Source organism: Triticum urartu, chromosome 3A (genome assembly GCF_056163025.1).
Source record: "Triticum urartu cultivar PI428250 chromosome 3A, HENAU_Tu73, whole genome shotgun sequence".
Taxonomy (NCBI): Eukaryota; Viridiplantae; Streptophyta; class Magnoliopsida; order Poales; family Poaceae; genus Triticum; species Triticum urartu.
The window spans coordinates 455616696-455643606 of record NC_141875.1 but is presented as its reverse complement, the minus strand read 5'-3'; the positions used below and the strand labels follow the sequence as shown (position 1 = coordinate 455643606).

At 45.3% G+C, this 26911-nt stretch overlaps 2 protein-coding genes across 2 annotated transcripts; both read right to left on the bottom strand.

The window, feature by feature from the left end:
- Nucleotides 1-178: 178 nt before the first annotated feature.
- LOC125546868 (putative cyclin-dependent kinase F-2) lies at nucleotides 179-1470 on the bottom strand. Its single transcript, XM_048710973.2, has one exon. The coding sequence runs from the start codon at nucleotides 1310-1312 to the stop codon at nucleotides 227-229; it is 1086 nt and encodes a 361-aa protein (XP_048566930.2). The 5' UTR covers nucleotides 1313-1470; the 3' UTR covers nucleotides 179-226.
- Nucleotides 1471-8012: 6542 nt separating this feature from the next.
- On the bottom strand, nucleotides 8013-18438 carry VCL1 (vacuoleless1 (VCL1)). The gene is made up of 15 exons (XM_048708030.2): nucleotides 17396-18438; nucleotides 16958-17248; nucleotides 13427-13566; nucleotides 11664-11769; nucleotides 11478-11570; nucleotides 11193-11282; nucleotides 11006-11119; nucleotides 10460-10582; nucleotides 10186-10259; nucleotides 10051-10105; nucleotides 9609-9790; nucleotides 9341-9470; nucleotides 9161-9263; nucleotides 8914-9011; nucleotides 8013-8360 (listed from the first exon to the last, which is right to left on the bottom strand). The coding sequence occupies exons 1-15, from the start codon at nucleotides 18254-18256 to the stop codon at nucleotides 8205-8207; spliced, it is 2616 nt and encodes an 871-aa protein (XP_048563987.2). The 5' UTR covers nucleotides 18257-18438; the 3' UTR covers nucleotides 8013-8204.
- Between the last annotated feature and the right edge of the window lie 8473 nt (nucleotides 18439-26911).

Here is a 26911-nt window from a genome sequence, read left to right as displayed (position 1 = left end):
CAAAATCATTCAATTGTACCAACATGGTCGCACTTCGTATTGATGTACTACTGAAGTAACGAGCACAGGTTTTTTTGCCTGAACGTAAGTCGACAATTTCCTTACAACTAAACTCAGACAGCAGAACTGCAGAAATATTGCAGTCGAACCTTACATTACATTGTATGTGGACACAAGAACGTTGTGTGCACGCTATCAAATCAGAGTTTCCGGAGCGTCGTCCTGTCTAGTTGGTGGTGAACCATGGAAGCTCGAGGGCGTCAGCCGCCGACAGCCTCTTGCCTGCGTCGCAGGAGAGGAGGCCGCTCAATACTTGGAAACCTTGTCTGGACAGGCAGTCCTCTGGAAACACCTCGCGCAGCCTGTTGCGGTGGGGGATGCTCGGCGGCGCCACCAGCTCGCCGGCCAGCGGCATGGAGTTGTAGGACGGCCAGGAGATCTGGTCCGGCACGCCTAGTACGTAGAAGATCCTGAGGAGCTGGTCGGCGTCGTCCGCCGCGCGGCCAAAGAGCCGCTCGCCTAGGAGGAGCTCGGCCATGACGCAGCCCAGCGACCAGGCGTCCACGGTGGCGTCGTAGTCGGGCTTCCCCAGGAGGATCTCCGGCGCCATGTAGCTGCGGGTGCCACGGTGGCCGTACGGCGGGGCCTGGGACATGGACATGGCGAGCCCGAAGTCGCATATCTTGACGCCGTCGCCGACGAGGACGTTCTCGGGCTTGATGTCCCGGTGGACGACGTGGCACAGCCGGTGCATGTGGTCGGCGCCGCTCAGAAGCTGCCGCATGAGGAAGCGCACGACGTCCTCCTGGAACGGGCAGCCGCGGCGGGCGCGGTGGAGGTCGTCGTGGAGGCTCGGCCCGACGTACTCCATGACGAGGGAGAGCCTGTCGGCGTTGCGGTCGAAGGACATGTCCCGCAGCTGGACGATGTTGAGGTGGCCATGGCACGCCCTGAGGAGGTCGGCCTCCCGCCGGACCGCGTCATGGCTGCTCGAGCCGAGGGTCTTGATGGCGACGCTCTCGCCGGTCTTGTAGGACCACGCCTTGGTGACTGTGCCGAAGCTCCCGGAGCCGAGCTCGGCCGTCTCCTCGCAGTCGTCGAGTTCCCAGATGGGCGTCTCCTCGCAGTCCTCGACCCCGTAGCCTCGGAGGTTCCAGATGGGCCAAGAGTCGACGGCTTGGGCACAAACGACGGCCATCGAGAACGGAGGGGAGAAGAAGATGGACGGAGAACGAGCTGATCGAGCCGAGGAGGGAACTGTATATCGATCGATCGATCTTGGGGAGAAGGTCGCGTCCCATGCACTTGCCATGTCTACTAGTGAAGAGGCAAGTTTGGAGTCGTTATCGGACTGGCGGGGTACAAGGCTGGCGCTCGGATTCCTCGTCCCGGTCGAAGGAAAGAACACGTAATAGCGCGTGTCGGTTCCTTCGGCATCGGAAGGCGGTGTTAGACCCCTACCCTTACCTGGCTCAGTAAGGAACTAAGGACTCCCCATGTTGAGGGGTTGTTTGGATAAGGGAAATATACAAAACCGGTTCTCTAAAAACAAGGAAACGGCTCTAACAGAATAAAATCTTGTTTGGATCATCTAACAAACCCGTGGATATAGAAAACCTGGTTCTCCAAAACCCAGGATTTTGAGTTTACGGGAAAACGACTATTAGTCGTTTTTGCAAAAACGGGATTAACATATCCTGGGTATCGTTGTCCTCAGATTCGCCATTCCAGTGAGTTGTAGCGAAGACGATGGTGCATCCGGCGGGTCGACGCGGACGCCGGACGCCAGACATGCTTCGTCATCCGTGCGCTCAAAGTCTGCGGCTGGGTCGGCGGCCGCCGAGCCGGTCTCGCCACTGCGGTAGCTCTAGCACCTCACTTGCTCCTGGCGACAGGGGGTTATCCTAGGCAAGACCGTGAGGCTTGCCGTGAGCCCGTGACGAGGCCTAAGATGTTGAGGAGTCCACGACGGTGGCCGGATTGATCGCGGGTGACGCAGTTCCAGCACCATCGCTGCTCCGCTGCGTGGTTATCTGTTTCTGTGCATGCACGTAGTCCACGATGGTGGCTGCTGGGCATGGTGATCGCCAGTGACACAGTTCAAGCACCGGCGTTGCTCTGCCGCCTTACGCACGGCACGACACCGTCGCCGCTCCACCGCGTTGTGTTCTTTTGATATTGTGGTGTACCGAGAGCTGGAGGACTGGAGCGCGTTGCAGTTCCCCGTGCCTGAACCAAACGCCCCATGATGCGCTACTCTCCGAGTACGGCGGACACGCGCACCGGCACAGCCTCCTTCCAGTTCATGGACGTCGGCAACGACGTCGAGCTTGGAGGCATGGATGAGGGACGAGGCGCGGCAAGAGAACAAAGTTGATTCCTCATCGTGGTGAGCTCCACCAGAGGATACGGCCAACAACGCCTCGTCCGGCTTGGTCGTGGCAGAGAACGCCGGCGACCATTGAGCTTGGCCGCTGCTTGGCTTTCCATGCGAAGAGATGTGGTACTCCCAACATTCAGCTTGAACGCCGACGAGCGCATCATGCCCAACCTCCGTGATGCTCCCAACATTAAGTCATGTGCTCTTGGTGTTTGGTCTCGTGACCAACGTGCTCGGAGCGGGACGGGAGAAGCAAGTAGTCCGCGTAGAAGGCGATGAGCGAAGCGTGGCAAGTGCGTAAGAGACGACCCAAACAAAGAACTGCTAAGGGCATGTACAATGATTGATAAGATAGTCTTATTTTAAGTTTTGCATGTTTTTTAGAGATGACCAAAAAAATGTCTACAATGGGTCATCTCTTAGTCTTATTTTCAATAACGAGCAATTCCTAAAAATGTGGTGAGACATATTGTGCTAAGAGATCATCTTTTGTCTTATTTTAAATAAAAGAAGACAAGCCTTCTCTTATGAGTTCTCTCTCCTCCACCTCATCATTTATCCTACGTGGCACTCCTAAGATAGCATTATTGTACATGCCCTAAATCTCCTTTTCCTAATCTCTACATCCAAACAAGGAATTGTACATACCCACCGTAACTGAAAAAATAGCAAAAACCGGCTTTGCTAAAAATCCTCCAAAAACTCGTTTCCTATAATCTCACAACTAATTCTCAGTATCCAAACAACCACTGAATGTTTGTCACTTGTGATAATGCAGCGTCAGATAAGAAACTTTAGTGATTTAAGATGCACATTCGTCACAAATTCGCGACAATACCGGGGCAGAAAGGGTAATGCTCTCCACGTGGAAAGTCACCACCTCAGCTCAAGCTCATATGATTCTTTTAAAAAAAAGCTCAAGCTCATATGAGCACGGCATAAACAGTGAAATCAAAAAAAGTAAACAAATAATTAGAAGGAAAACTAATCTGATTTTTCTGTGGCAAACATTGACACAAGTTTTGAGTGCTTGCAAAGTTTCTGAAATGACATTATAAAAGTCGTGGCCAAAAAAAAAATTCAGCAGTCTAAAATGCTTTTGAAAATACTACCTCTGTCCCAAATTATAAGAAATTTTGTTAGGCTATTTTAGCCTACCAAAACATCTTATAATTTGGAACCGGGGAAGTAGCATTTTTGGAGCATCGATTTTTTTTGCCACATTTTTCAATGTTTGCTAAAAATGGAGATTTATTTTATTTTCCTTTCTTATTTTACGGATTTTACCGTTCACCCAAGCACATATGAGCTTGAGCTGAGATGCTCTGCATCCTCTCCACGTATGATATCTACAATTTGATATTTTTGCTTCATGAGCTGCAGCCATACGAAAATCGGTAGCCAAGGTATCACATGCAAAGAGATTCCGTATTCTCTGTGGCTTCGCTCTAACCCTGTGTGTGATTTGGGGTGGAACTACATGTTCCTACACTTAACACTTCTAGTCCCTTATAGTTTATAGATATAAGATGTTTTGGATATTTCAGTATAAACTACATATAAACTAAAATAAGTGAACAAACACACTAAAAATTTTCTACATACATCTGATTCATTAAAAAATTTGAACATCTTATATTTGTGAGGGGAGTGAGTATTTTTTAGCGTAAACATAATTAAATACAAAAATTCTAGGCGGTTATTTTTGGAACCAAATACATAGTAAAATATGCAGACACACATACAAAGCTAAACTGAAAAACCTATTGAACCATAAATAAAAAAAATCAACAAATTCAATAGTTAATAAGACTACAAATAAATGCTAGTACCATATATCATTGATATATAGGTAAATATCAAAAAATTCAATAGTTATTCCATCTTTAGAGAACCGCCACCGCCTCGCCTTCCTCTGCGTGACACAAAACCTAACAAAACCTAAAACGTCCAAAAACGGAGCCCTCCCGCCGACAAAGGCCGGGATCCACCGCGTCCCCATGGCCCTAAGGCCACAGGAGACGAGACAGATCGGAGGCGTTGCTGGCGGGAGGCAGGAAACCCTAACCGCCTTCGCTTGGGACAAGAGGTGTATAGGGGCTTTCGAGGAATTTAGTACTATGTGAAAGTGTGGCAAATTTGACAATTTTAACCTGTGAATGAAAACATTTCACAAAATGAACTGTGTTGCAAAAAAATTCACCTAGCTGACCTTTTTGAGTGGCGCCCGACACGAAGGCGCCACACCCTACGGTGCAGCGCCTAGCTCGCAGGCGTTGCAAGTCTGTCCAGCGTGGCACCCCGGGCCCTACTTCTGGTTGTGCAGCGCCTAGCTGAAAGGAGCTGCACAGTGTAGTGCAGCGCCTAGCTGAAAGGAGCTGCACTATTTTATATTAAAACCGTTATAACTTTTAATCTGTGTATCCGATGAATACGTGCCTTATATCAATGTTGTGCATTTTTCTATGTTCTACGCAATGGTGGCATTTTTATCTATGTTAGGATCAATTTGCTTGATGAAAACTCTGTGGCAAAAGTGCATCATAATAGAACTGTCAGAATCTGTTAAAACTTACAAACTTAGCATGATGATATCCATTGACCTATAGCTCTTATGCCTTTGCATCCTACATGAATTTTGCACTACATAATGTGTACTTTCAGTATATCCCGCGTGTTTCCACAAAACATGTTCATATCTTGAGTTTTACCAAACCCCTTGGCATGAACTTGATATGTTTTCCATTTAGAATTTTGTGCCGATCGTTTTAGTTTTCCTGCTAACTAAACTTTGGTTTTCATTATTCTAGTAAGATAAGCCTTGTGACTTCCAGCTAGTAGCACCGACAACTAGTTTTTCTACCAACTCTGTTTTGTCATCCTGGTTAGCACTAGGGTGTCCTAGGCTATCAAGTTCAAACCCACTCACTCTGTACCGACCTTATACTCTCTATATATAACAGTACGCAATACAAGCAACTACAACTTTTTTGAGTAGCCTAAAAGCTGAGTTCAAATCAAAGAACATGTGCTCTTGCTACTGACAACAAACATTATAAGTGTTAATTTTAAGAGTATATAAGTATATATCTTTACAAAATGCAAAGTTCTATTGACATCCAATGACTTGGTGAAATTAACGTGTTAATCTAGTAGAATATTGCCTTAGGTACTTTAGTGTCTCAACAACATAGTGATGCAAATATTTTTAGTGGGTACGAAAATGACATGGACATTGATGAGGCACGGACTAGCGAGACGCTAATTTGTGCGTGTAGATGGCCCGATCTTTCACGGCGATGCTTGATCAACAGTCCGTCTCCTTGTTCCTCCCCGCAACCTCCAAGAATAATTTTCACCCACGTACGGAAATACACGAATAAAAATAATGATCCCCTTGGATCAGCACGTAGGTGTTGATGTGATGATCAATCCTCCGTCGCTAGTAAATTTTCACAATAGAAAAATCACATATGATATACAAGATATGGTCGCTCGAAACTCGGACGTTTTCTGTATGTCATAACTCAGGAATAAACCAAAACTGCCCCATGATGATCCTCCCCACGCCATGTTTTTCTTATAGTCCAAATCTGGTCGTACTATGCGTACAGGACCATGCACGTCTCTTCGTCTTGAATCTAATGCATGCAACACTCCATTGATCTTTGGTCTGCTAATTACAGAATTTATTCTCGGTCCACACAACTGACGTACATGATCATTGTTTCCTCGATGCAATCTGACCGCATGCATGACATTATTTTCCGTAATCTTTTCATGGCTTCTCTCCTTAACCGGCTTAGCTTCGATAGCATTAACAATTGATGGTGCCATGCTTGTATCAGACATAAAGTAGACATAAGATCGATTTTCCAACTTCCATAATTAGATCATATTCATATGATGCCAGGATTAATTACTATGGATCTTATAAAATGCAACTTTCTGGGGTAGAAGTTCATTTATATCATGTTAGTCACTTAGATGCACGAAATGAATATGTTAAAGATGACCAACATGGCAAGGACAGGCATGGTGTGAAAGTACACATTACGTAGTGCAAAACTCATGTAGGATGAAAATGCATAAGAGCTATAGGTCAATGGATATCATCAAACCAAGTTTGCAAATTTTAACAGATTCTGTCAGTTATATTATGATGCACTTTTGCCACAGAGTTTTCATCAAGCAAATTGATCCTAACATAGATGAAAATGCCATCATTGCGTAGAGCACAGAAAAATGCACAACATTCATGTAAGGCACGTTTTCATCGGATACACGGATTAAAAGTTACAACAGTTTTAATATAAGATAGTGCAGCTCCTTTCAGCTAGGCGCTGCACTACACCGTGCAGCTCCTTTCAGCTAGACGCTGCACTACATTGTGCAGCTCCTTTCAGTTAGGCGTTGCACAACCAGGAGTGGGGCCCGGGGTGCCACGCTGGACAGACGTGCAACGCCTGCGAGCTGGGCGCTGCACCGTAGGGTGTGGCGCCTTCGTGTCGGGCGCCACTCAAAACAGTCACCTGAGTAAAAAAAAATCAAAGCGGTTCATTTTGTGAAATCTTTTCATCCACAGGTCAAAATTGTCAAATTTGCCTGAAAGTGTTATGTTTGTTTGGCTTATAGAGGCTGTTTGGATAGGAGCCATCGCCTGCCTGCCAATATATTGGCGTTGACCGAGGTGTCGCTGCTTATTTGGTTCAGCCATTCCTCTCTATCTTTTACGCCAAATCACGGGCGGAATGAGGGTGACCAAATCGGCCACCAATTATTTGGCGCGCCCATGACACCAAAAGTTTGGAAGGGCGGGGCGGCGCAGAAACAAAACAGCCCCATATATAGGATTAGTTGGGCCAAGAGTGTATATGAGTTGAGAAATACCTGGAGTCCTTTGCTACCACAAGTTGGTGGGCTAAGCAGCCCGGGTTCACCTTCTATTGAAATCTGAGCATATCCCTAAAAAAAAATAATTTGAGCATAGCTACTTCTATGCTCAACTCATTTTTTTTTATTTTCAAAAGTGTAATAGTTGGGCTAGAGTGAACAATATAGAAAAAGAATAAATGAAAAACATCTGCACGTGCAACTATGAAAATATCGTTTAAGTAACATCTCATTTCAGTTTCCCCGAGAAACTTCCTGTTTCTGCTTCCACTTCATGAATTCATGTTTCCCTGGACCTTTCAACATAAAAATTATCGATTTCCACCAACCTCTCAACGTACAACAATGGAGGCGTTGCCTGTTTATTCAAACTCGCTGGCCACAAATCCGGCTAGCCGGAGTTCCATCGGAGGTAGATTAGGGCCCGTTGACTGCGATCAAGACTTCTATCTGAACGAGGTATCATGGTGGTTGGGAGTAGGTTTCGGGGGTAGGAGAAACCACAGGAAGTGGAGGGGCTAAACATGTTTGTGGGAAGGTGGCAATAAACATGTTGAGGGACACAAAGCATTTTTCTCTCCGGCGAGGAGATCGATTCTTTCCCCTAGATCAGTCGCCTGACACGAATCGCTTCCTCTCACTGAGCTATCTGAAATCAGCTTGGATAGTTCCATTCACGAATTTTAGTTATATAAACTTAGAATACAGCATCAAGTAAAACTTCATGGTTCGCAGGATCGATGAAACCAACATGTTAGATATTGCACATTTACATTTCAAAACCTCCTATTTGTCCAGTGTTCCCTCTACACATTTTCCATCGCACTGGAAATCCTCAGTTTCTACAGATGGGGTATTCACAGTGGAGATTCATACACAACGAAAAAGTGAACACAAACAGAAGGCATCGCGACCTGTGCTTGCACATATCTCAGTACGTTCCTTGGAACGATAGTCGATCCCGTAGTGTGTCGATAAGAGTATTCTGCGCCAGAGTACTCTTTAGGCGACCAAATAGCTCTTCGCCATTGTTAGCCTCTGATGCTGCCTTTTTAGCTTCCTCAGTCATATTGAGACGCGCATATGCCTGTAGAAGAACCATGACCAAGATCATTAGATGTGCATTTGCATAGGCAAAAAAGATATATATAGAAGTGACAATGCACAGTAAATTTATTGTTTCCCTCTATTTCCTTGAATATTTAAACCTGAACTGTTCAAGGTTCAGTAGACTGTCGTCTCAGATATTTTATGCTGATGTAATGCTCAAATTAAAATGGCCATGCCATTGCTCTAAAACAAACTACCAAGGAGATCTTCTACCGGCCAATCATGTAAACCAGGGTTGATACAGTATTAAACTTTCTATTTGTTTTACCCATGTTCCAATTGATCTATTCCATCAAATTTTTCAAGAAAACGCATAAGATTTGCGTTTCATTGCATTCACCCCAGAGTCCTCAACAAGCTGTATCTTCCCTAATGCTTACCAGTACCTAAAACATTGATCTGGCTAGCTGGATGAACCAAAAATAAAAGTAATTGAAAAGGGCAACAACAGCTTCTGCTATGCAAAAAGCTTACTATATGCTCCCTCATTTGTTAGATGACCCGTAAATTTTGGCTATACATAATCATACCTCAGATCTTTCACCAGGATCTGTTAATTTTGGAATATATTTGAGAGCTTCAGTTTTTTGACCGGCATCAATGCATGCTTCCACAAATGGTTTATAGCCTGCAAGTAAAAAAAGAGAGGATAATAACATATTAAGAACATATAATATTGTTAGATGGAAATTATAATTTGCATGGAAGAAACATGAACTTGATATTTCTTTGGTACAACTTTACTTATGAAAATCCAAGTCAGATAGGTAAACCTACCTCCTGGTGGTCTCTTCTCTCTCGAGAATGTTTCCAAAGCATCCCAATTACCAACTGTTGCTAAAGCACACGACTTCAACCAGTACCACCTTTTATCAGGAACCTAAGCAGCACAATGGGCATTAGAAAGTCGAAAATTACAATATTCATCAGCACTACCTTTCAAGACATTCACAATACCTTGAACTCTGATTTCACTTTGACTGCAGCTCGCTCATTTCCCATTACAATACAAGTTTTTATTGTATCACTGACACTAGAACCAACAAATATTGCTTGCTTCGTGGAAACTTCTAGTTGATGCTGCACTCTGAATAAGATAAAGAATCAGGAAATAATTCATTTGGGGATATTGCATGATGCTAACAACCAAATTCTGTAACTTTGTCCAAACAATGAGGCGATAGTGTCCTCAAACCGCAGGGTAGTCTGATAAATAATCTCATACCTTAGCAATTTGGCATGCTCTTCAGCAGATTTGGATTCAAAAAGATGTTCTTTGGTCTCAGCAAAAAGCCTGTGGGCCTGCTCAACGAGCCTCACTTGTGGACCATGGAGAGGAGACCCCTTGCTTGCCATTGGATTCCTCTCTAATTCTCTCGACTCCTTCAACAAAAGGAAGCCAGCATCCTGCAGATTGCTCTCAATGGTTTAGGGAAGCAGATTTGCAATGCAAAATAATAAGTCATGCTAGGAGATACTAGCATGTTAAATTTGCCATGTATTCCAAGTTCCCAACAACTAATATATGAGCTGATTGCTTAGTTCACAGGAAGCAAAAATATCTCACTGTGCTTATTTAAAAAGTTATTCACTGAATAGTACGGAAAACAGTATTTATGACACATTAGAATAATGGACAGTAACAGGTTATCACATATGCAACCTACTTGGAGTCTCCCTGTTGATAGAAAGAAGTCCTTCAAAGCTTCATGCTTAGAGTGTCTGTGCATAATAGACATGGAACAATGTTCAACACAGCTACACATTTGAAAGAAGAACCAGAAACATGACAAGTGCATCACCTTGCATATGCTATGAACAAATCTCTAGCCAAAGGCCTTGCGTTGATTACACCAAAAAAATCCAAAGGAGCACTCTGTAAAATAAAATAATGTCAACGAACATCAACAAGAACTTGATGAATGGAAGCCATTTTCATCCCAGTTCCCAGAAACAAGTTAGAAGATCAAAGGTGGCACACCCATAACTACAGCATGCTCATAGTTGGCTCATATTGATTCTCAGCAGCAGTGACTTATCTGGACGTAATTAGGAAGTGAGGGAGATTTAATTTACCTTTTCTACAGATATCTTCTGCCAGATATGGAAAAGCACAAGGTACACAAGATCAGTATCACCGCTCTCAATTGACTTCTGTAATGCTTTGTCTTGTTCATCGATGCTTAGCAACAAAGGAATCTACACAATTAAAATTTAAAAAATGAGAGGATGGCATATACTGTTGTTTATTCATTTCTTTCTTTCTCTTGTTGCTAGTTCGTACATAGTTAATTACAAATTTCTCCTATTTCTAATACTGTCTTGCATATACATTGAAAAGTATGATGTGTCATAATTCGAAAGATCCTTACTCCTGTCCCACCTATATGGCATACTCCAATTTGGAAGTATATTCTCATATTTAGGAAGAGAAGAAGGATGGCGCAAACATATGAAGATAACAAAAAACATGTTACATGAACCATCAAAGCTGTTACCTAAATATCCAAAGCCAAAAAAGTGCTGAAAGGCCTAATTGCTAGTACCTTAGTAAGTTATATGTGTCCACCTTACTCGCAAGCCAGAAAAAAGAACATATCTTTAAGCCAAAAGAAAACTTGCCTGCTTCGAGGACTGGGACTCATGGTCAACGAGCATGGCAGCCAACTTTCGCCGGCCACTGTTATCTGCATGAGCTGCCACTGCAGCATACGATATGCTTTTGCATAACCTGAGCTGCAATTGCGATTGCATAAGTATTGACAGTTAACATCATCAATTATCAAGTCTGACTACAAGAAACACAAACCTTGTCAAGCAAACCTTCAAGAAGAACTACATCTGGAATTGCAGCTGAGGCTGTTATCTTCTCACATGCCCAATGCATAATCACAACCTCCTATAAAAGATGCAAGTGCAAATGGAACTGGTATTACTTACCAAGGGATTTTCACCTTGTGTTAAAAAAAAGGGATTTTCACTGTGCATTTGGTGAGTTATTAAGAACAATATTATGTAAGTCAACACAGTACTTATCTATATCAGAGCAAAAATCACAACAGAAAAAGGCGAAGGAGAAGAAAAAGGCGCTTACCGGATTCAGGTTAAGGTACTCAGAGATGCGAAGTGCCAAAAGATGCTGATTAGCATTAATCAGACGTCCAATGAGCACAGTTGCAGTAAGCAGCTAAGGAACACAAAAGGCAAACAGACCCATAGAATATATAAGCTAACAAAGATAAAGGAAATGTTCAATACGGAATCTGAAAGCGATACAAACTTTGTACTGCTTCACGGTAAGCGGCATTCCAATCTCAGGGTCACGAACAGCATTTAGAACGCGTAAAATTTTGCACATTTCTTGAAAGCGTCCGTGTGGAAATCGACTGCCAAAGCCAACTGGGTATCAATACCAAGTTCAAATATCAGCAATAAATTATTCTCTAAAATAAATACTAGTGGCTAAAAAAGTGTTACAAATAAAGTAATGATCATTGGTGGTAATTTAATAAGATGGTCTAATTTTTGTATGACAGAACTAGCGAGCTATAACATCCCAATCTTGCAAGATGCATGAGGTGTGACAGTAGCAGCAGCGCATCATATACTACCATCCAAGTTAAAACATATGTCATACACTATCACGACCTCTTGGTTGCAAGGATTATCAAACGTGGTCGATAAATCCAGGAAGTTCAGATATGTAAGGACGTGATGCGATAAGCAAAATACTTAGCCTAACTTTTTAACAATAGAAGACCTTAAGCTCCACCAGGCTGAGAAGGTTTTACTATAGTGGAAAAGAAACTGCCGTCAAATCAGCGAACATATGCATTCTTTGCCTAGAACGATGGGAAGTAGATAAGAAAAATCATTGAGCATCACCGCCTCTATTAAGCTCTCCTACCCAGGGCATTTTCCATGGTTTATAAATTAGAATCGGAAGTGTTAACAATGCTAGTCAAATTAGCTCCCTAAGCAATCCAACATTCATGCACATATAGTTGGATGGTTCATCTGTATGCAGCAGTGCCACAGCAGTGTAAAGAAGAATTTACTGGAGTTGATGATGTCATAAATACTATGGAGGCACTGAATGAAAACTAGGGAATTATACATCTGAGCTCACAGGGGAATATCTTCCAAAAAATACAATAAGGGATTAAGAGCTTATATTAGAGGTGCATTACTGCATTTTACAAGGTGCATACACTTTATTCACATAAACACAAGATACTGGTATACTTTATTAAAGGCTCGCCTTTTCATTTTACTAGGTGTATGAATTTGAGCATGATATTTTGTTTTACAGGGCGCACAACAACCACCAATGTGATATTAACTCTTATTTCTCTTTTCTGCACTCCATTGCCTTCTCTTCACTCATCACGCATGATGTAAAGGCTCCAAGAAAAGCTCAATAGAATTAAAGTTCGCAGATGCATGCAGTGGTCGACAATGGTTTTTCACCAAGAAATCAATTGAACTGCACACACAGCTAGCATGCTCATATTAAAGGACAGACCCAGTGCTAGAAGCTCCCACACCAGGTGGGGTCTGGGGAAGAATTATATTAGAAGTACATTAATCTTAATGCAAAGCTCTTATGTGAGGGTGAGTGGAGTCTTTACTACTCTTGATGCATCTTAATCTCCATGACAAGAGTGAAACGTCTTTTAGGCCTATAATATGAAATGGAGAGGGTATATGTTAATTTTACATTAAGTTTTACCTATGGAGGCTATATAGTGTTCATATGGATTCAGCTTGGCATTAGTAAGTGATAACTAATATGTACTGGTTCCACAACAGTAAGGACAGGGCTGGCACAGTGGTAAATTACTCCCCACTTGTGCCAAGAGGTCCTGGGTTTGACGTGGCCTCTCTGCATTGCACTGTGCAGGGCTAGTATAATCCTTCCCCAGACCCTACCTGGTGTGGGAGCTTCTAGCACTGGGCCTGTCCTTTATGTGACTGTCACTGCTTGCAATAAGGAAAAACAAATATGTAAAAACAGCATCCCAAAGACAGACAAAAAATAACCTGCAGAAAGCTAGACCATAAGTAGCAGCTCTCAGTAATGTATGTTGGCGTGAAACATCGAATTCATATCCAGCAGCATCAATACATGCTTCAATCGCCTCGGGCAAGGAAGATGATATTAGCTGATAGTTATCATAAGCCTGCGAGTATAGATCTTTGTTAATGTCCCATCTTTGGTTTTCAAGGGAAAGGGGGCCTATTTATGAGATGACATAAGAACAATTTCCAAAATGGTTGACAATATTTTTACAATATTTAGATATCAAACAGCACAGATATAATTCACAAGTAGCACATGTTGAATGCCATAAAGTGCACTCCAATAAAAATGACGATTCTGTTGACTCTCAGTAAATGCCAATAAAGTGTGAAATAAACAGGGACCAATATATGATACCTTACCATGTATGTGTAAGATTGCACAGGAACAATGACAGGTAGGATGGTCAAATATAAATTGCTTATGTTCTTTAGGACTCCCTATATTAAAATTACTTGTAGCTACAGCTCCCAACACATCGAACAAGGACGGAATTGAAGTCTTAGTTTTGGTTTGATTTTCCCCTGTTAATTGAACATGCATCACTGTAGCAGCACCATCACCAATAACTCAATAAGAAATTACTAGGAGTATCTGATGGAAAGTGTTCCCTCAAAGAAAAAACAAATGACAAGTATTCCAACCAAACCAACTAATTAAAACAACATCTGCATTGGAATGAGGTAGTATTGAGGTAGGCACCACGACCAAAAAATGCATATCCTTCAGTTCCCATTTTTGTGGCAGAACTCAAAATTTGAGGGGTGCACTGAGTAAACCCCACATGGAACATGCACCTACTATGGTTTAACTTGCGGGGCTGCGGGGGAGGCGGAACCCAGAAAAAGATGGTCTGGAGCTGGGGTTGGAGAGCAAATGGTAATGTGAGGGTGAATAGTCACTCTCCTTGCTGACGGAGCGTGTCCCCTTCCGTCGCAAGAGTCCCTGATACTCTTCTGGACTTCCTTGTTTCAATAACAAGATGACATGGTCTGGACTTATCTAATACTGCTATGCAATCAGGATAGCATGAGGACCCACTACTTCATTAACCAAATTCAGCTTGGACCAATCAGGAAAACAATGCCGACACAAACCTGGCAACATTATCGACACGACATCACTCCGCAACCAAGAGTATTCGAATGCTGGCACTATCTCTTTCCAAGACCAATGCTAATTCCTCCCAAAAGAGTCCACAACTTATCACCATGTTAGTTACATAGGTAACATTTCACAACTTGTGGACATATATTCCAGAACTCAGCATTGGAACACAACCCAGCCAACCTAATTTGTGCGTATAAGGGTCAGCGGCAGCAGCACAATGACATAACAGAACATGTACGGGAATTACAGCAAATACATACAGTTCATGCAGCGGCAGGAGCCATACATGCATGTGTTTTTTCAAGAATCTAGAATTCTAGATTGGCCAGGGCATGCTCACACATGTTCATCCAAGAATCCAGGTTTGCATGCATGTGTTCCAGCAATTTTAATAGGTGCCGTTCTCCGTTAATCAAGCTTTGATCGTTGATGGACTCAGAATTAAATTTTGGGCACAACACGAAAGGTGTAGGAAATTCTCGGTAAATGTCCAATTGGTATTGTTTGCTGTTTTTGGACAGGTGGATTAGAAGATATGAAAATAACAGCGAAAAAGCAGAGGATAGGCAAGGTTTATTTGAGACAGGAAGTTACATTTCGAGGGATTTGTCATGAAGTGTTATTAGTTCTTGTGTTTCTTTTGGTATCATTTCTTACTTGTGGTTCGCTCTACAGGTTTGGGAGGTTTTTGACTTCTGGTACTGAAGGTAAATCTCTCAGTTGTCGTCAGGTTTAGCACAAGTGTATCATGATCCCCATCTTTGTATGGCTGCCCATTGTTGGTAATTTTGGAGTTAATGGTTCTAATTCAGTAGTATTGTGCATATCTTTTCTTTCCTGTATATACTTAAAATGATTCGAGTTGGAGGTCGTCCGTTCGCCCTTTACAATCTTCCACCTGTCAGACATGGCAAGTGGGACCACACAAATCTGCATGCACAACAGCAGCAAGGGATCCCATCCCATGTCATCTCGCCTCCTGTGTCTCCAATGCTTCTTCTCATGTACAATCTCTGCTAACCTGGGTTAAAATTTTAATTCCTTGTTACCATGCTTCAAGTCTTGCAGTGCAGCTCGAGACCACCGTGCTCGCTTGCCGTCTCTGGAATATCATGAAGACGCATGAACGCATCCGCTGGATGGCACCCCTGGAGACCGCATGAGGGACATCCCCAGCTGGAATTGCTCTTTCTCCCATTTCCTGGTGAAGCAAAAGCTAACCCATCACCCGCCCGGTCACTGGCGTCTGTGCCATTTTTCCTTGCCCGGGGACCCTGCAGGGACCCCTGACCTGCCCCGGCAAAGGCTGCACAGATAGCAGTATCCAGTGCCAACAGACAACAGCCCCAGCAGTCGAGAAGCAACAACATCTAGGGACCAGCAAACAGCAAGACGCAGAAGAGAAGGTCAGAGGAGAAGAGCGAACAGCGGCACTGTTGCGTTGCAGCGTGAGATGCAAAGTGCTGGTAGCAGATGTTTACGGGTGGCATCTGTTTATGTAAGGGAGAGTGGGAGACGACGTGGAGTTACCTATGTAAACTAAGGGTAAATGGACCAGCATAAAAGAGTGAATAGGTCAGTTCGTTTTGCACAGGTAACATGCTTGGACACACACTACCATCACATATATGCAGACTTAATACAAATCAAGTTGCTTAATTATGCCCACTGTAAGTTATTAGATGCTTATTCTATAGTGTCGAGACTTGTCATATGTCAATTACCTCCAGAGTTGGTTCATATGGAGTCATGTTGAACGTTATACCCGTGTGGACGGATTACTCTTATTTGCTTGTTGTCCCGTATGGATGGATATATTCTTATTTGCTTGTTGTCTATGTCTTTATTAAAAGAAAAGGGGAATTCTGCCAAAATTTCTAGCTATACCTAGACTAGACTTATTGGTATTTACCTTAGCATGGTAGCATTTGTTAAAGTCCATGTTGTGACATGAATCCAGTCTACCGACAAGTCGGAAAGGAGGAGAGTCCAGGAAGAGTAAAACACTAGGGGTATTTTATGGGAACTAGGAGAGCTCGGGTCAGATTTAGTTAAGTGGTTGGGCCTTTGGGGATTACTTGGATGCCTAGTTGTAATTGGACTCCAACCATGTTAAGTCTAGTCTAGTTTACCCCATTGAAGGATTCAAGTATCTTAGTACAGCCAAGCAAGAGGAAATAATTATCTCTTCTATTTCTATCTCTTGGGTAATTATCTCGGTGCGAATCAAGGTGCACATCATCTCAAGTGACTGTAGCAACATGTAAACATTAAGCTAGTAACAAGTGGATGGCGGTAGTAAAACTGTAAAAGACAGACGTGCTATACCATTATAGTCGCACTCGCACATTATCTACATAAGAAAAGGAATTAAACATTACCTTGGCACTTTGTTTGTCGTAGTGATCTCTAGCATCATACAGTAATGCTGCTGGAGACATGCTTCCAATGCCAAAAATTAATGTAGTAGAATCTGGAACTCGGTGTAGAAATTCCATACTTGAATTTGTGAGGATTCTTACGCCATCACACTCTGGAATGAGCATTATAGGTTCATCATAATTGTACTGCACTGGATCTCCATTGGGTCCAACCATCAAAAGCACTTCAGACCAGTAAAGGAGCACACTGTCCAACCCACACCAAGCAATTTGATCCGGTGGTAATGCAGACTACAAGATTACAAAAATACTAGTGAATAATTGTGCAAAAGATAACTCCTGCCAATTCATGCCTAGATAATGATCGAATGCACCAATGTTAGCACATAATTGGATATACAGATTACAGACAAACAGTGCAGCACATCCAATACTTACATCACACTCGTACTCAAATATGATCCTGGAAAAATCCGTGGGGATTACGAGCAAGCGCCCATCATGTGCAAACGCTGCAAGCAGCTTTCCGTTTGGTGACACCGCCATTTTCTGCACGGGTCCAATCTCCAGGGCCTCTCCAAGCACCTGCACGCCATCCTCGTCAACAGACACTACCCGATCGCCAACTGCAAGCAGAACCTCTGGGCTCCCGGACATGACGAACTGTGGCTCCACCACGGCCATACACAGCACCTGCTCGTCCTCGGCAACTCCCGGGTCGGCGAGCTCCCGCGGGTGCGGGTCGTCGACCTCGATGTCGGTGGTGACCACGACGCGGTTGTCCTCGGTAAGGATAGCCACGCCGCCTCCCCAGAAAACAGCGTCGGCGACGCCGCCTGAGGCAGGGGGCAGCAGGGGCACGGGGCTGGAGCTAGTGATGGGATTCAGATCGGGGAGGCGGAAACGGAGGAGGGAACCATCGGAGAGGAGGGCGAGGAGGTTGAGGGAGCTGGAGAAGGCGAGCGAGTGGAGGCGGGGGAGGTGGGGCGTCCAAGGGGAGGAGGCGAGTGGGTGGCCGGATGAGGAGAAGAGGAGGAGGCGACGGCGCGAGGGCTCGGAGTGGAGCTGCACGATCTTGGAGTCGTCGCGGACGGCGGCAATCGGGCCGCCGAAGGGAGCGGCGGCGACGATGTGGGTCGAGAGGTCGAGGCGGCCGACCCCGGAGCTGCCGCCGCCGGAGGAGGAGGCGGTGGTGGTGGCCGGGGAGGACCAGGGGAGGGGGGAGTAGATGGTGATGCGGCGGTAGAAACGGTCGGAGAGGAGGTCCCACTCCGCCGCGACGGAGACGGAGGAGGACATCGCCCGCGGCGAGGTCGGAGCGCGGCCGGATCGCGCACGAGCCGGGGATGGAAGGGGGTTGAACTGTCCGGGGAACCGAGTTTAGAACGGATTGGCCGCTGACATCTGAAGACAGGTCAGGCAGCCTTGCTTGATCCTCTTCGTTCCCTCGGCTCGTTGCATTGTTTGTCTCTCCTGGATCTCGTCCTTTTTCTCGGATTTAGTATAACTGATTCACTGACCTCTTAAATAAACTTGCTAGAAGAACGCACGTGCATTGCAAAAAGACCACATTAATTTTAAGAGTTCAATATCAGTTATTATGTTAATATTATATTTAATATTCTCATACATATCAAGTGACATTGACGACATTTTTTACCATCAAATTCTTACACACTTTCCCTTTCTCTTCCTCACTCTCCCCCCTCTCTCTAACACACACATATCCATCTTATTGGGTACGGAATCATAATTCATCTATTTCACACGCACACGCGCTAGTGCATAATAATATGGATTATGTGTATTATATTTTCCACCACAACTTATATTTTCCCGAACCGCGTCGCTACAGAGTCGAGCTCCCGCCCGACCACCTCGCCGGCATCGAAGGGGAATGGATAAGGGTGACGTCCTGCCTCCCCCGCCCCTCATGGCCTCACTTCTCGATGCCCCCTCCCAGATCCACTTCTCCTCCTCGCTCACTCGATCCCGTCGATCTGGACGAAGTCAGACGCCACGGCCACCATGACTGACCCCGTCCACACAGCCACTGCTCTCCCTGCAGGCTAGGAGCTTGTCGGGGAGCTCCGAACTCCTCCGCTACTTCGTCTGCGCCAACGAGATCAAGTCCAGCACCCCCGCATCGACATCGCTGCCGTCTTCCTCAACCTTCGGCCACCGTAACATTGTCGTTCGATCCACGCCGCCCCGAGCTCCCCTGTCTTCCCCTAGGGCGCCATTGACACCGTCGTGATCTCCTCTTGCCTTTCCCCTGTTTCCCCTCTCGTTTGCTATCGTTAGGTATTTTGCCGTGGCCGAGAACCGCCGTCCGCCATGGCCATTGCAGGGGTAGCCACCGAGCTCCTCGGATTGACCCCGTGGCACATGCCCGCTCCTATGCACGCCATGCCCGAGCCTGCTGCTCTTCTTCCGCCCCCACGGGGCCACTCCCTCTCCATGGCCACGCATGTGCCACACCGCGTCGATCGCGCCCGCCACTGCCGTCGTGCTCGCCACAGCCACCGCACCACTGTGACCCGCGCGACGCACACCCTAGCCATGTGCCACACTCTCGCTAGCTGCGCTTGCCCCGTTAGCTGTCGCATATCCCTTCGCTCGCTCCGCAGTCGCGCCACTGCCTCGCGCCCCCTCCTGTCACGGCCATCTTCTGCCGGCCGCCCCCTCAGCCACGCCGGCCGCTTGCCTCGCCTGCTGCGTGCTGCTTCCTGCTGCTATGCGCTGCTCTACCGCTGGTACGCTGCTGCGCCATGTCCTCGACACCATCATGGACAAACATGGCGGAGGGATTGTCAATGGAGTACGAGGAGGAGGTGGCGGAGAAGGTGTGGAGAGGCAGGAGGTCTGGGGTGGCGTCAGCTGGCTGTGGTGGAGGTGTTTATGCGAGAAGGAGCCGGAGCAGAAGGAGAGTTCACAATTGGAAAGAATCGCAAAAAAAATCATAACCTGGAGATCTCATTTAAAAAAAATGCTAATATCGATGGAGGGGTGATTTCCTTCTATAGGTGGAAAACATAGAAAATATTGGTTGTTATCAAGGAAAGGTAAAAATTTAGAGAAGTTAGGATTTTGAACTGATTTCTATGCAAATGGGGTTTTATTGTTTGGTAACGTGACATCAGTACCTGCCCGTTTGTGATGTGTCTGATTAGGAAAGTTTGCAAATGTTATGAAACTATTTATTGGGAGGAAAGTTTGTGACGTGTCTGTTATTTGTTTCCTAAAACAAATTTCACCGATGAGAGAAATCGATTGATTTAGATAAGTTAGGAAAGTTAGATTAAAATATATCATTTGTTTCCTGAAAATCTGTTATTTGTTTCCTAAAATAAATTGAACCAATAAAAGGAATCGATTGATTTGCATAATTTAAGAAAGTTAGATCCGTGATTTGTTATACGTTAGGAAAGTTTTGGTTGTAATAAAGAGTGGAGAGAAAAATAAATTGACGGACCAGGGTGGGAGGGGGATGGTGGGAGGAGAGACGAAAAAAATCAGCGAAAATAAATCAGCGAATATAAACCGTGGAGACTATTCATCAACTGCTCCATTAGGAGTAGAGATTCTGGTTGTAATAAAGAGTGGAGAGAAAAATAAACCGATGGATCAGGGTGGGAGGGGGTGGTGGGAGGAGAGACGAAAAAAACCCAGCAAAAATAAACCAGCGAATATAAATCGTGGAGACTATTCACCAACTACTTTATTAGGAGTAGAGATTTCAAAAAAAACGTCAAACAGGTATTTTGTTTATTTTCATTCAAACAGTTTGATCTAAGTTATAGAAGGCAAACCGTTCAATGTTTCTAATACATTTAGTAGCGTCAAACATTAAACGGCTTAGCGTTTATCCAGATAAGGTTCCAAAATAAGTTGTTGAAAAGACCGATAAAACAATCAAGTTTGAAAAATAGTCATTTAGGAGAAAGAATACTCAGAGGCATAACACAACTTCTTTTCCTTTGTAATTTAAGAATGCTCAAGCTTTATTAACCAATAATCATAGAGTTTTTTTTAATATCTTGGGGCTCCAAAAGCCAAACATATTGGCCTAATTATATAGTTCTAAGAAGTTCTTCGCAATATTATGTACATCAACGTTTGCCTCTCGATGTATGGAAGGTGATGTCTCCAGCATCATTCTTCACACGTCTAATTTCCCTTATTAGCATAGCGTTTTGCCTCATGATTCCTTCCGGTATACTGCGGACCATATGAGCATTGTTTGATGCTACTATGGCAACCCTGCATGGAGATCCTGCCACAAACATATAGCTTCTCGACAAGCGACGAGTTCTACACATTGCGGGTGATGTATCCCTTCCATCACCAATGCACTCACACCCATAAAATCTTCCATCATCTACGTGAAAGATCACCGCTACTGCACTTCTGCCTTTTAATTACCACTTATCCGTTTTCGGATGTAGATAAACCCTGTCTTTTCCCCCATATGTGGCCCTGGCTATCGAACCCACAGCAAGAATGCTAATGCGAAAAGTGAGTCTTGCAAGCTTTTGTCGTCGTAAAAAGTTCTAGATTCCTGAACCAAAAATCACATAGTTCTAACAGAGAAGACAAATAAAGTAAAATAGGAAAGGGATAATATCTTACTTGCAACTTTGTACTTACACTTGGGATTACATCTATATGGTAACACAGTCCCCGTAGACACCACCACTATGTGTTGTCAACGTGCATGTTGTGGGGGATGCCTCTTGATAACCTCACGACTGATCATCAACTTGCATCATGATTCTATTGTCCAACCATAGGCCCTTACCGTCGCGTGAGGTTACTGTAACGCCCCAGATATACTTTCCATATTTGTATCCAACTCTTGCCGTCTCCGTCGCTAAGTTATATTTATTTCTCGGGTTCGGGTCTTTGTCTCCGTGTGTTGTTTTTCTTTTCGTGCATCTATTATCATGTCATCACGTGCATTGCATTTGCATACATGTTCATCTCATGCATTCGAGCATTTTCCCCGTTGTCCGTTTTGCATTCCGGCGCTTCGTTCTCCTCCGGTGGTCATTTCTAGCCTTCTTTCGTGTGTGGGGTTCAAACATTTCCGGATTGGACCGAGACTTGTCATGCGGCCTTGGTTTACTACCGGTAGACCGCCTGTCAAGTTTCGTATCATTTGGACTTCGTTTGATACTCCAACGGTTAACCGAGGGACCAAAAAGGCCTCGTGTGTGCTGCAGCCCAACACCCCTCCAATTTGGCCCAAAACCCACCAAACTCTGCTCCATGTCCTAGAGCGTTCGATCACGATCGCGTGGGCGAAAACCGCACCTCATTTGGACTCTCCTAGCTCCACTTATGCCTATATATACACCCCTCCATTCGGATCTCACATTTCTCCCCGTCCTCCTAAAAAAAAAAGATCGACCCCCGCCACCGACGGACGTGTCCGGATCGGACCGGACACCGTCCGCCCCGCCGCCGCCAGCCAACCATTCGCCGCCACCTGTCCCCGGGGCGGGACCGCATCGCCGCCGGCCCGCCTGGCCCGTGCCCGACCCCCGTGGCCCATCTCCCCCGCCGCCTCGCGCCAGCGCCCCGCCGCCTTTCTTCCTCGTCGCCGGCGCCCCGCTGCCGCCCGTCCCCGGCCGCGCGCTGCTGCCGTCGCCGGCCGGCGCCACCGCGCCGGGCCCCGCCGCCTCGACCTCCTCCGGTGGCCCGCGCCGCCGCAGGACGCCGCTCCACCTCCGGCCGCCGTCCTCTCCTCCGGGCCCGGCCTTCCCCGCTGCTCCGGCCGCCGTCCCCACCATTCCCGGCGAACCTCGGCAGCCGTGCCGCTACAGTGCTCCCGGGCCGGATCTGAGATCTGGAAACCCTAGGGGGTTGACTTTCTCCTCTCCTGTCTAATTTTTTTATGCTATCTTTGACCGCCCGTAACTTTGCATACGTAGCTTCGTTTTGGACATATGATATATCAAAATCTTTGCCTCGACATGTACATCATTTCATTCCATTGCATCATTTGCATTTGAGTTCATCTTGATTCCCAAAATGCTGTTAGAAGGAGGCTTCGTGAGTTAAATTGCAGATCCGTTAGTTCATCATGCACTTTTGTCATTTTTGCCATGTTTAATTCGTGCATGATATGCCTGTGCCCCTTTGGGATGAATTGTTAAGCATTTTGTCTTCTTTCCAGAGGTGCCACCCATGCATTTTTAGGATGTGTGTGTTGTCTTGTGCAAGCTTGCGAAGAGAGGTACCTGAGATTGCTGATTTCAGGGACTGATTTCAGGGACTTAGTGATTTTCACTGTCTGGGATATTTTAGTTCATGATGCTATATGTCCAGCTTGTTTCCTAGTGATCCGTGCCTCTTTTGAGGATGATCAGTAAGGGTGTTTTGATATTTATGTTATTCTCTATCCATCCATGTCTTTGTTTGCATATGTGGAGTGCTCTAGGTTGACTCAATCGAGCTCAACTTTTGCTTCGTTGTTAATCTGGGCAGATCGTCAACTTGTTTGCGATTTTGCTGATGCTACCGTTAGTGTTCCATGCATGCTATGCCTTTGTTCTTGCCATGTGTAGCTAGAATATTGTGCCTTCTTGCTGGTTATATGCTTTCCTTGCCATGACTTGCACCGTAGTGAGTGCATCGAGCTCGTTTACATGCCTTCGTGAGTTAAATTTCTGCATGTCTCAGTTTTCACTAGGTCTGAAAACTGATTGTGTTCGAGCTATGTTCGTGAGCTCGGTAGAGTATTTTGTGAACCCTTTTGGCCCCAGGTTACTTTGGGTCTTTTGTTAAGCTTGTTGAGTAGCTCCATGCCATGTTCTTACTTGTCATGTTCAGGTCATCTATCATGTTGTTTTGCTGCTCCGAAGAGGGCTTCGTGATCTGAAATTTCAGGCTAGTGTTAATTTCACTAAGTCTGGAATCTGTTTTGCATATTCATTTTTGCCATGCTTGTTTGAACCTCTTAATGGATGAATTTGCCTATGGCTCAGTGCTAGTGTTTTGTTAACCATCTTGTGTACATCACTGCCATGTATTTTGTTTTCATGTTTGGTGGCTGTAGCATGTTCATTTCGTTGCATTTAGGAGCCTACTTGCTGTATATCGCAGATCGGTTCGTTTCGTAAAACGCTCGCCATTTCCAAACCGTAACTCCGATTCCAATGATCTTTATATCGTTTTCAAGCGATTTCATCCCCTCTATCTAGTGGCACCCTTGGAATTCCAAGTTTAGGCCAGGTTCATGCATTTCCTGTCATATCTTGCATTTTGCATCCCGCATCGCATCCCGCATAGCATATCATCATTTCATCATATTGCTTGGTCTTGCACGTGGTTGATTGTATCCTTGTTGCTTGTTTGTCTTGTTGGGTAGAGCCGGGAGACGAGTTCGCTACCGAGGAGCCCGTTGAGTTTGCTTGTGAGGATCCAGTCAACTTTGACAACTGTGCAGGCAAGATGATCATACCCTCGAAATCACTACTATCTTTGCTATGCTAGTTTGCTCGCTCTTTTGCTTTGCCACTGCTACGATGCCTATCACTTGCTTGTCAGCCTCCCAATTGCATGATTGAACCTCTAACCTACCATTGTCCTAGCAAACCGTTGATTGGCTATGTTACCGCTTTGCTCAGCCCTTCTTATAGCGTTGTTAGTTGCAGGTGAAGATTGGAGCCGTTCCTTGTTGGAACATTTATTTACTTGTTGGGATATCATTATATTGCTATGTTATCTTAATGCATCTATATACTTGGTAAAGGGTGGAAGGCTCGACCTCCCGCCTAGTGTTTTGTTCCACTCTTGCCGCCCTAGTTTCCGTCATATCGGTGTTATGTTCCCGGATTGTGCGTTCCTTACGCGGTTGGGTTATAATGGGAACCCCTTGATATTTCGCCTTGATTAAAGCTTTTCCAGCAATGCCCAACCTTGGTTTTACCATTTGCCACCTAGCCTTTTCTTTCCCTTGGGTTCTGCAGACTCAGGGGTCATCTTATTTTAACCCCCCCGGGCCAGTACTCCTCTGAGTGTTGGTCCACCTGTCAGCTACCGGTGGCCACCAGGGGCAACTCTGGGCTGGCCTACCCGTACCTAAGACAATCTGAGTGTGCCCTGAGAAAGAGTTATGTGCAGCTCCTATCGGGATTTGTCGGCACATTCGGGCGGTGTTGCTGGTCTTGTTTTAACCTGTCGAAGTGTCTTGAGTTACCGAGATACCGAGTCTGATCGGAACGTCTTGGGAGGAGGTCTATTCCTTCGTTGACCGTGAGAGCTTGTCATGGGCTAAGTTGGGACCCCCCCTGCAGGGATTGAACTTTCGAAAGCCGTGCCCGCGGTTATGGGCAGATGGGAATTTGTTAATGTCCGGTTGTAGACAACGTAAACCTTAATTAATTAAAATGAATCAATTGAGTGTGTTACCGTGATGGCCTCTTTTCGGCGGAGCCCGGGAAGTGGACACGGTGTTGGAGTAATGCTTGCGCAGGTTGTTCCTTTTAGTTTCTCGCTCGCGCTTTGCCTCCTCTTCTCGCTCTCCTTTGCGAATAAGTTAGCCACCATATATGCTAGTCGCTTGCTGCAGCTCCGCATATACTTGCCTTATCCTGTCCTATAAGCTTAAATAGTCTTGATCGCGTGGGTGTGGGATTGCTGAGTCCCTGTGGCTCACAGATACTACAACTCCAGATGCAGGTCCAGGTGATTCCGCTCCAGTTGACGATTACGAGCTCAAGTGGGAGTTCGACGAGGACTCTCAGCGATACTACGTGTCTTTTCCAGATGATCAGTAGTGGTGCCTAGTTGGGGTTATCGATTCAGGGCCTTGTCGCATGTTGGGGGTCTTTTCTATTTTGGCACCGTAGTTGGGCCATGAGTGATTTGTATGATGGATGTTATTTATGTACTTTGATGTGACGTGGCGAGTGTAAGCCAACTATGTACCTCCCCTTTATATTATTTATGTACATGGGATGTGTGATGATTTCCTGACTTGCGACATTGCTTTCAATGCGGTTATTCCTCTAAGTCGTGCCTCGACACGTGGGAGATATAGCCGCATCGAGGGCGTTACAAGTTGGTAATCAGAGCCTTCCCCGACCTTAGGAGCCCCCATTGCTTGATCGTTTTTAGCAGCCGAGTTGTGTCTAGAAAAATGTTTCGAGTCATTTAGGAATTATATATCGGAGAGCTTAGGAATTCTTTTTACTTCCCAGTCTCCTCAGCGCTCTGGTAAGGCATCCTAACGTAGAGTTTTGACTCTTCTCTTCTCAAATTTCACTAATTTTTTTTAGGATCACGCGAGTATCTTGGATTTGTTCCGATGGTTTTGTGACGAGAACATTGTTCTTGGTGCCTCCTGTCTTTAGGGGTTGTGGCAGTATCCCGGGGAGTTGAGCTCCGAGGTGTTGTCGTCACAATTTTATCGTTGCAATTCTGGTATACTTGAGATTTGTGCGCGACATCGAAAATCTCTTTTATACAGTTCGTTGGTGAGATAACCTCGACGCCACCCAGTACTGGGGCGGGAGTTCGGGAGTATCGCCATAACTTGTATAACTGATGCTTTTCGAAGGTTGAGATAGATGGTTTCCGAAGGTTTCTTGGTTATGTGTTGAAGGATGGATACAGCTGGATGTAGGATTGCTAGCTTGAGTGAGATATTATGCTCCCCTGTATCCCCAACACCTGATTGCATAACCGGAAAAATTTCGGGAATTTCATAGGTGGGAATTCAAGTAGCTCTTAGGATATCTTTCCCACAGATGTATGATATGAAATTGGGGTTCGACGTCTAGTGGTTCGCCTATTCACGGTCGATTTTACAGTGGTCTCGTTGTGTCTTAAAGAGTCCTTGGCTATGCTGACTCGGGGACGCTTTGTATGTCATGTGCACTGCCTTGTACATGATGGTGCTGTACGATCGAGCCCGTGTAGGTCCCACCACGAAAACTTCGGACG

Excerpts from the sequence above, each read along its gene's own strand:
- LOC125546868 (XM_048710973.2), bottom strand. The coding sequence starts at position 1,312 with ATGGCAAGTGCATGGGACGCGACCTTCTCCCCAAGATCGATCGATCGA.
- VCL1 (XM_048708030.2), bottom strand. The coding sequence starts at position 18,256 with ATGTCCTCCTCCGTCTCCGTCGCGGCGGAGTGGGACCTCCTCTCCGAC. Across the intron at positions 11,571-11,663 it reads TTACCGTGAAGCAGTACAAA|CTGCTTACTGCAACTGTGCT; the intron begins GTTTGTATCGCT and ends TGTGTTCCTTAG. Across the intron at positions 10,106-10,185 it reads TTGTTCATAGCATATGCAAG|ACACTCTAAGCATGAAGCTT; the intron begins GTGATGCACTTG and ends TATTATGCACAG.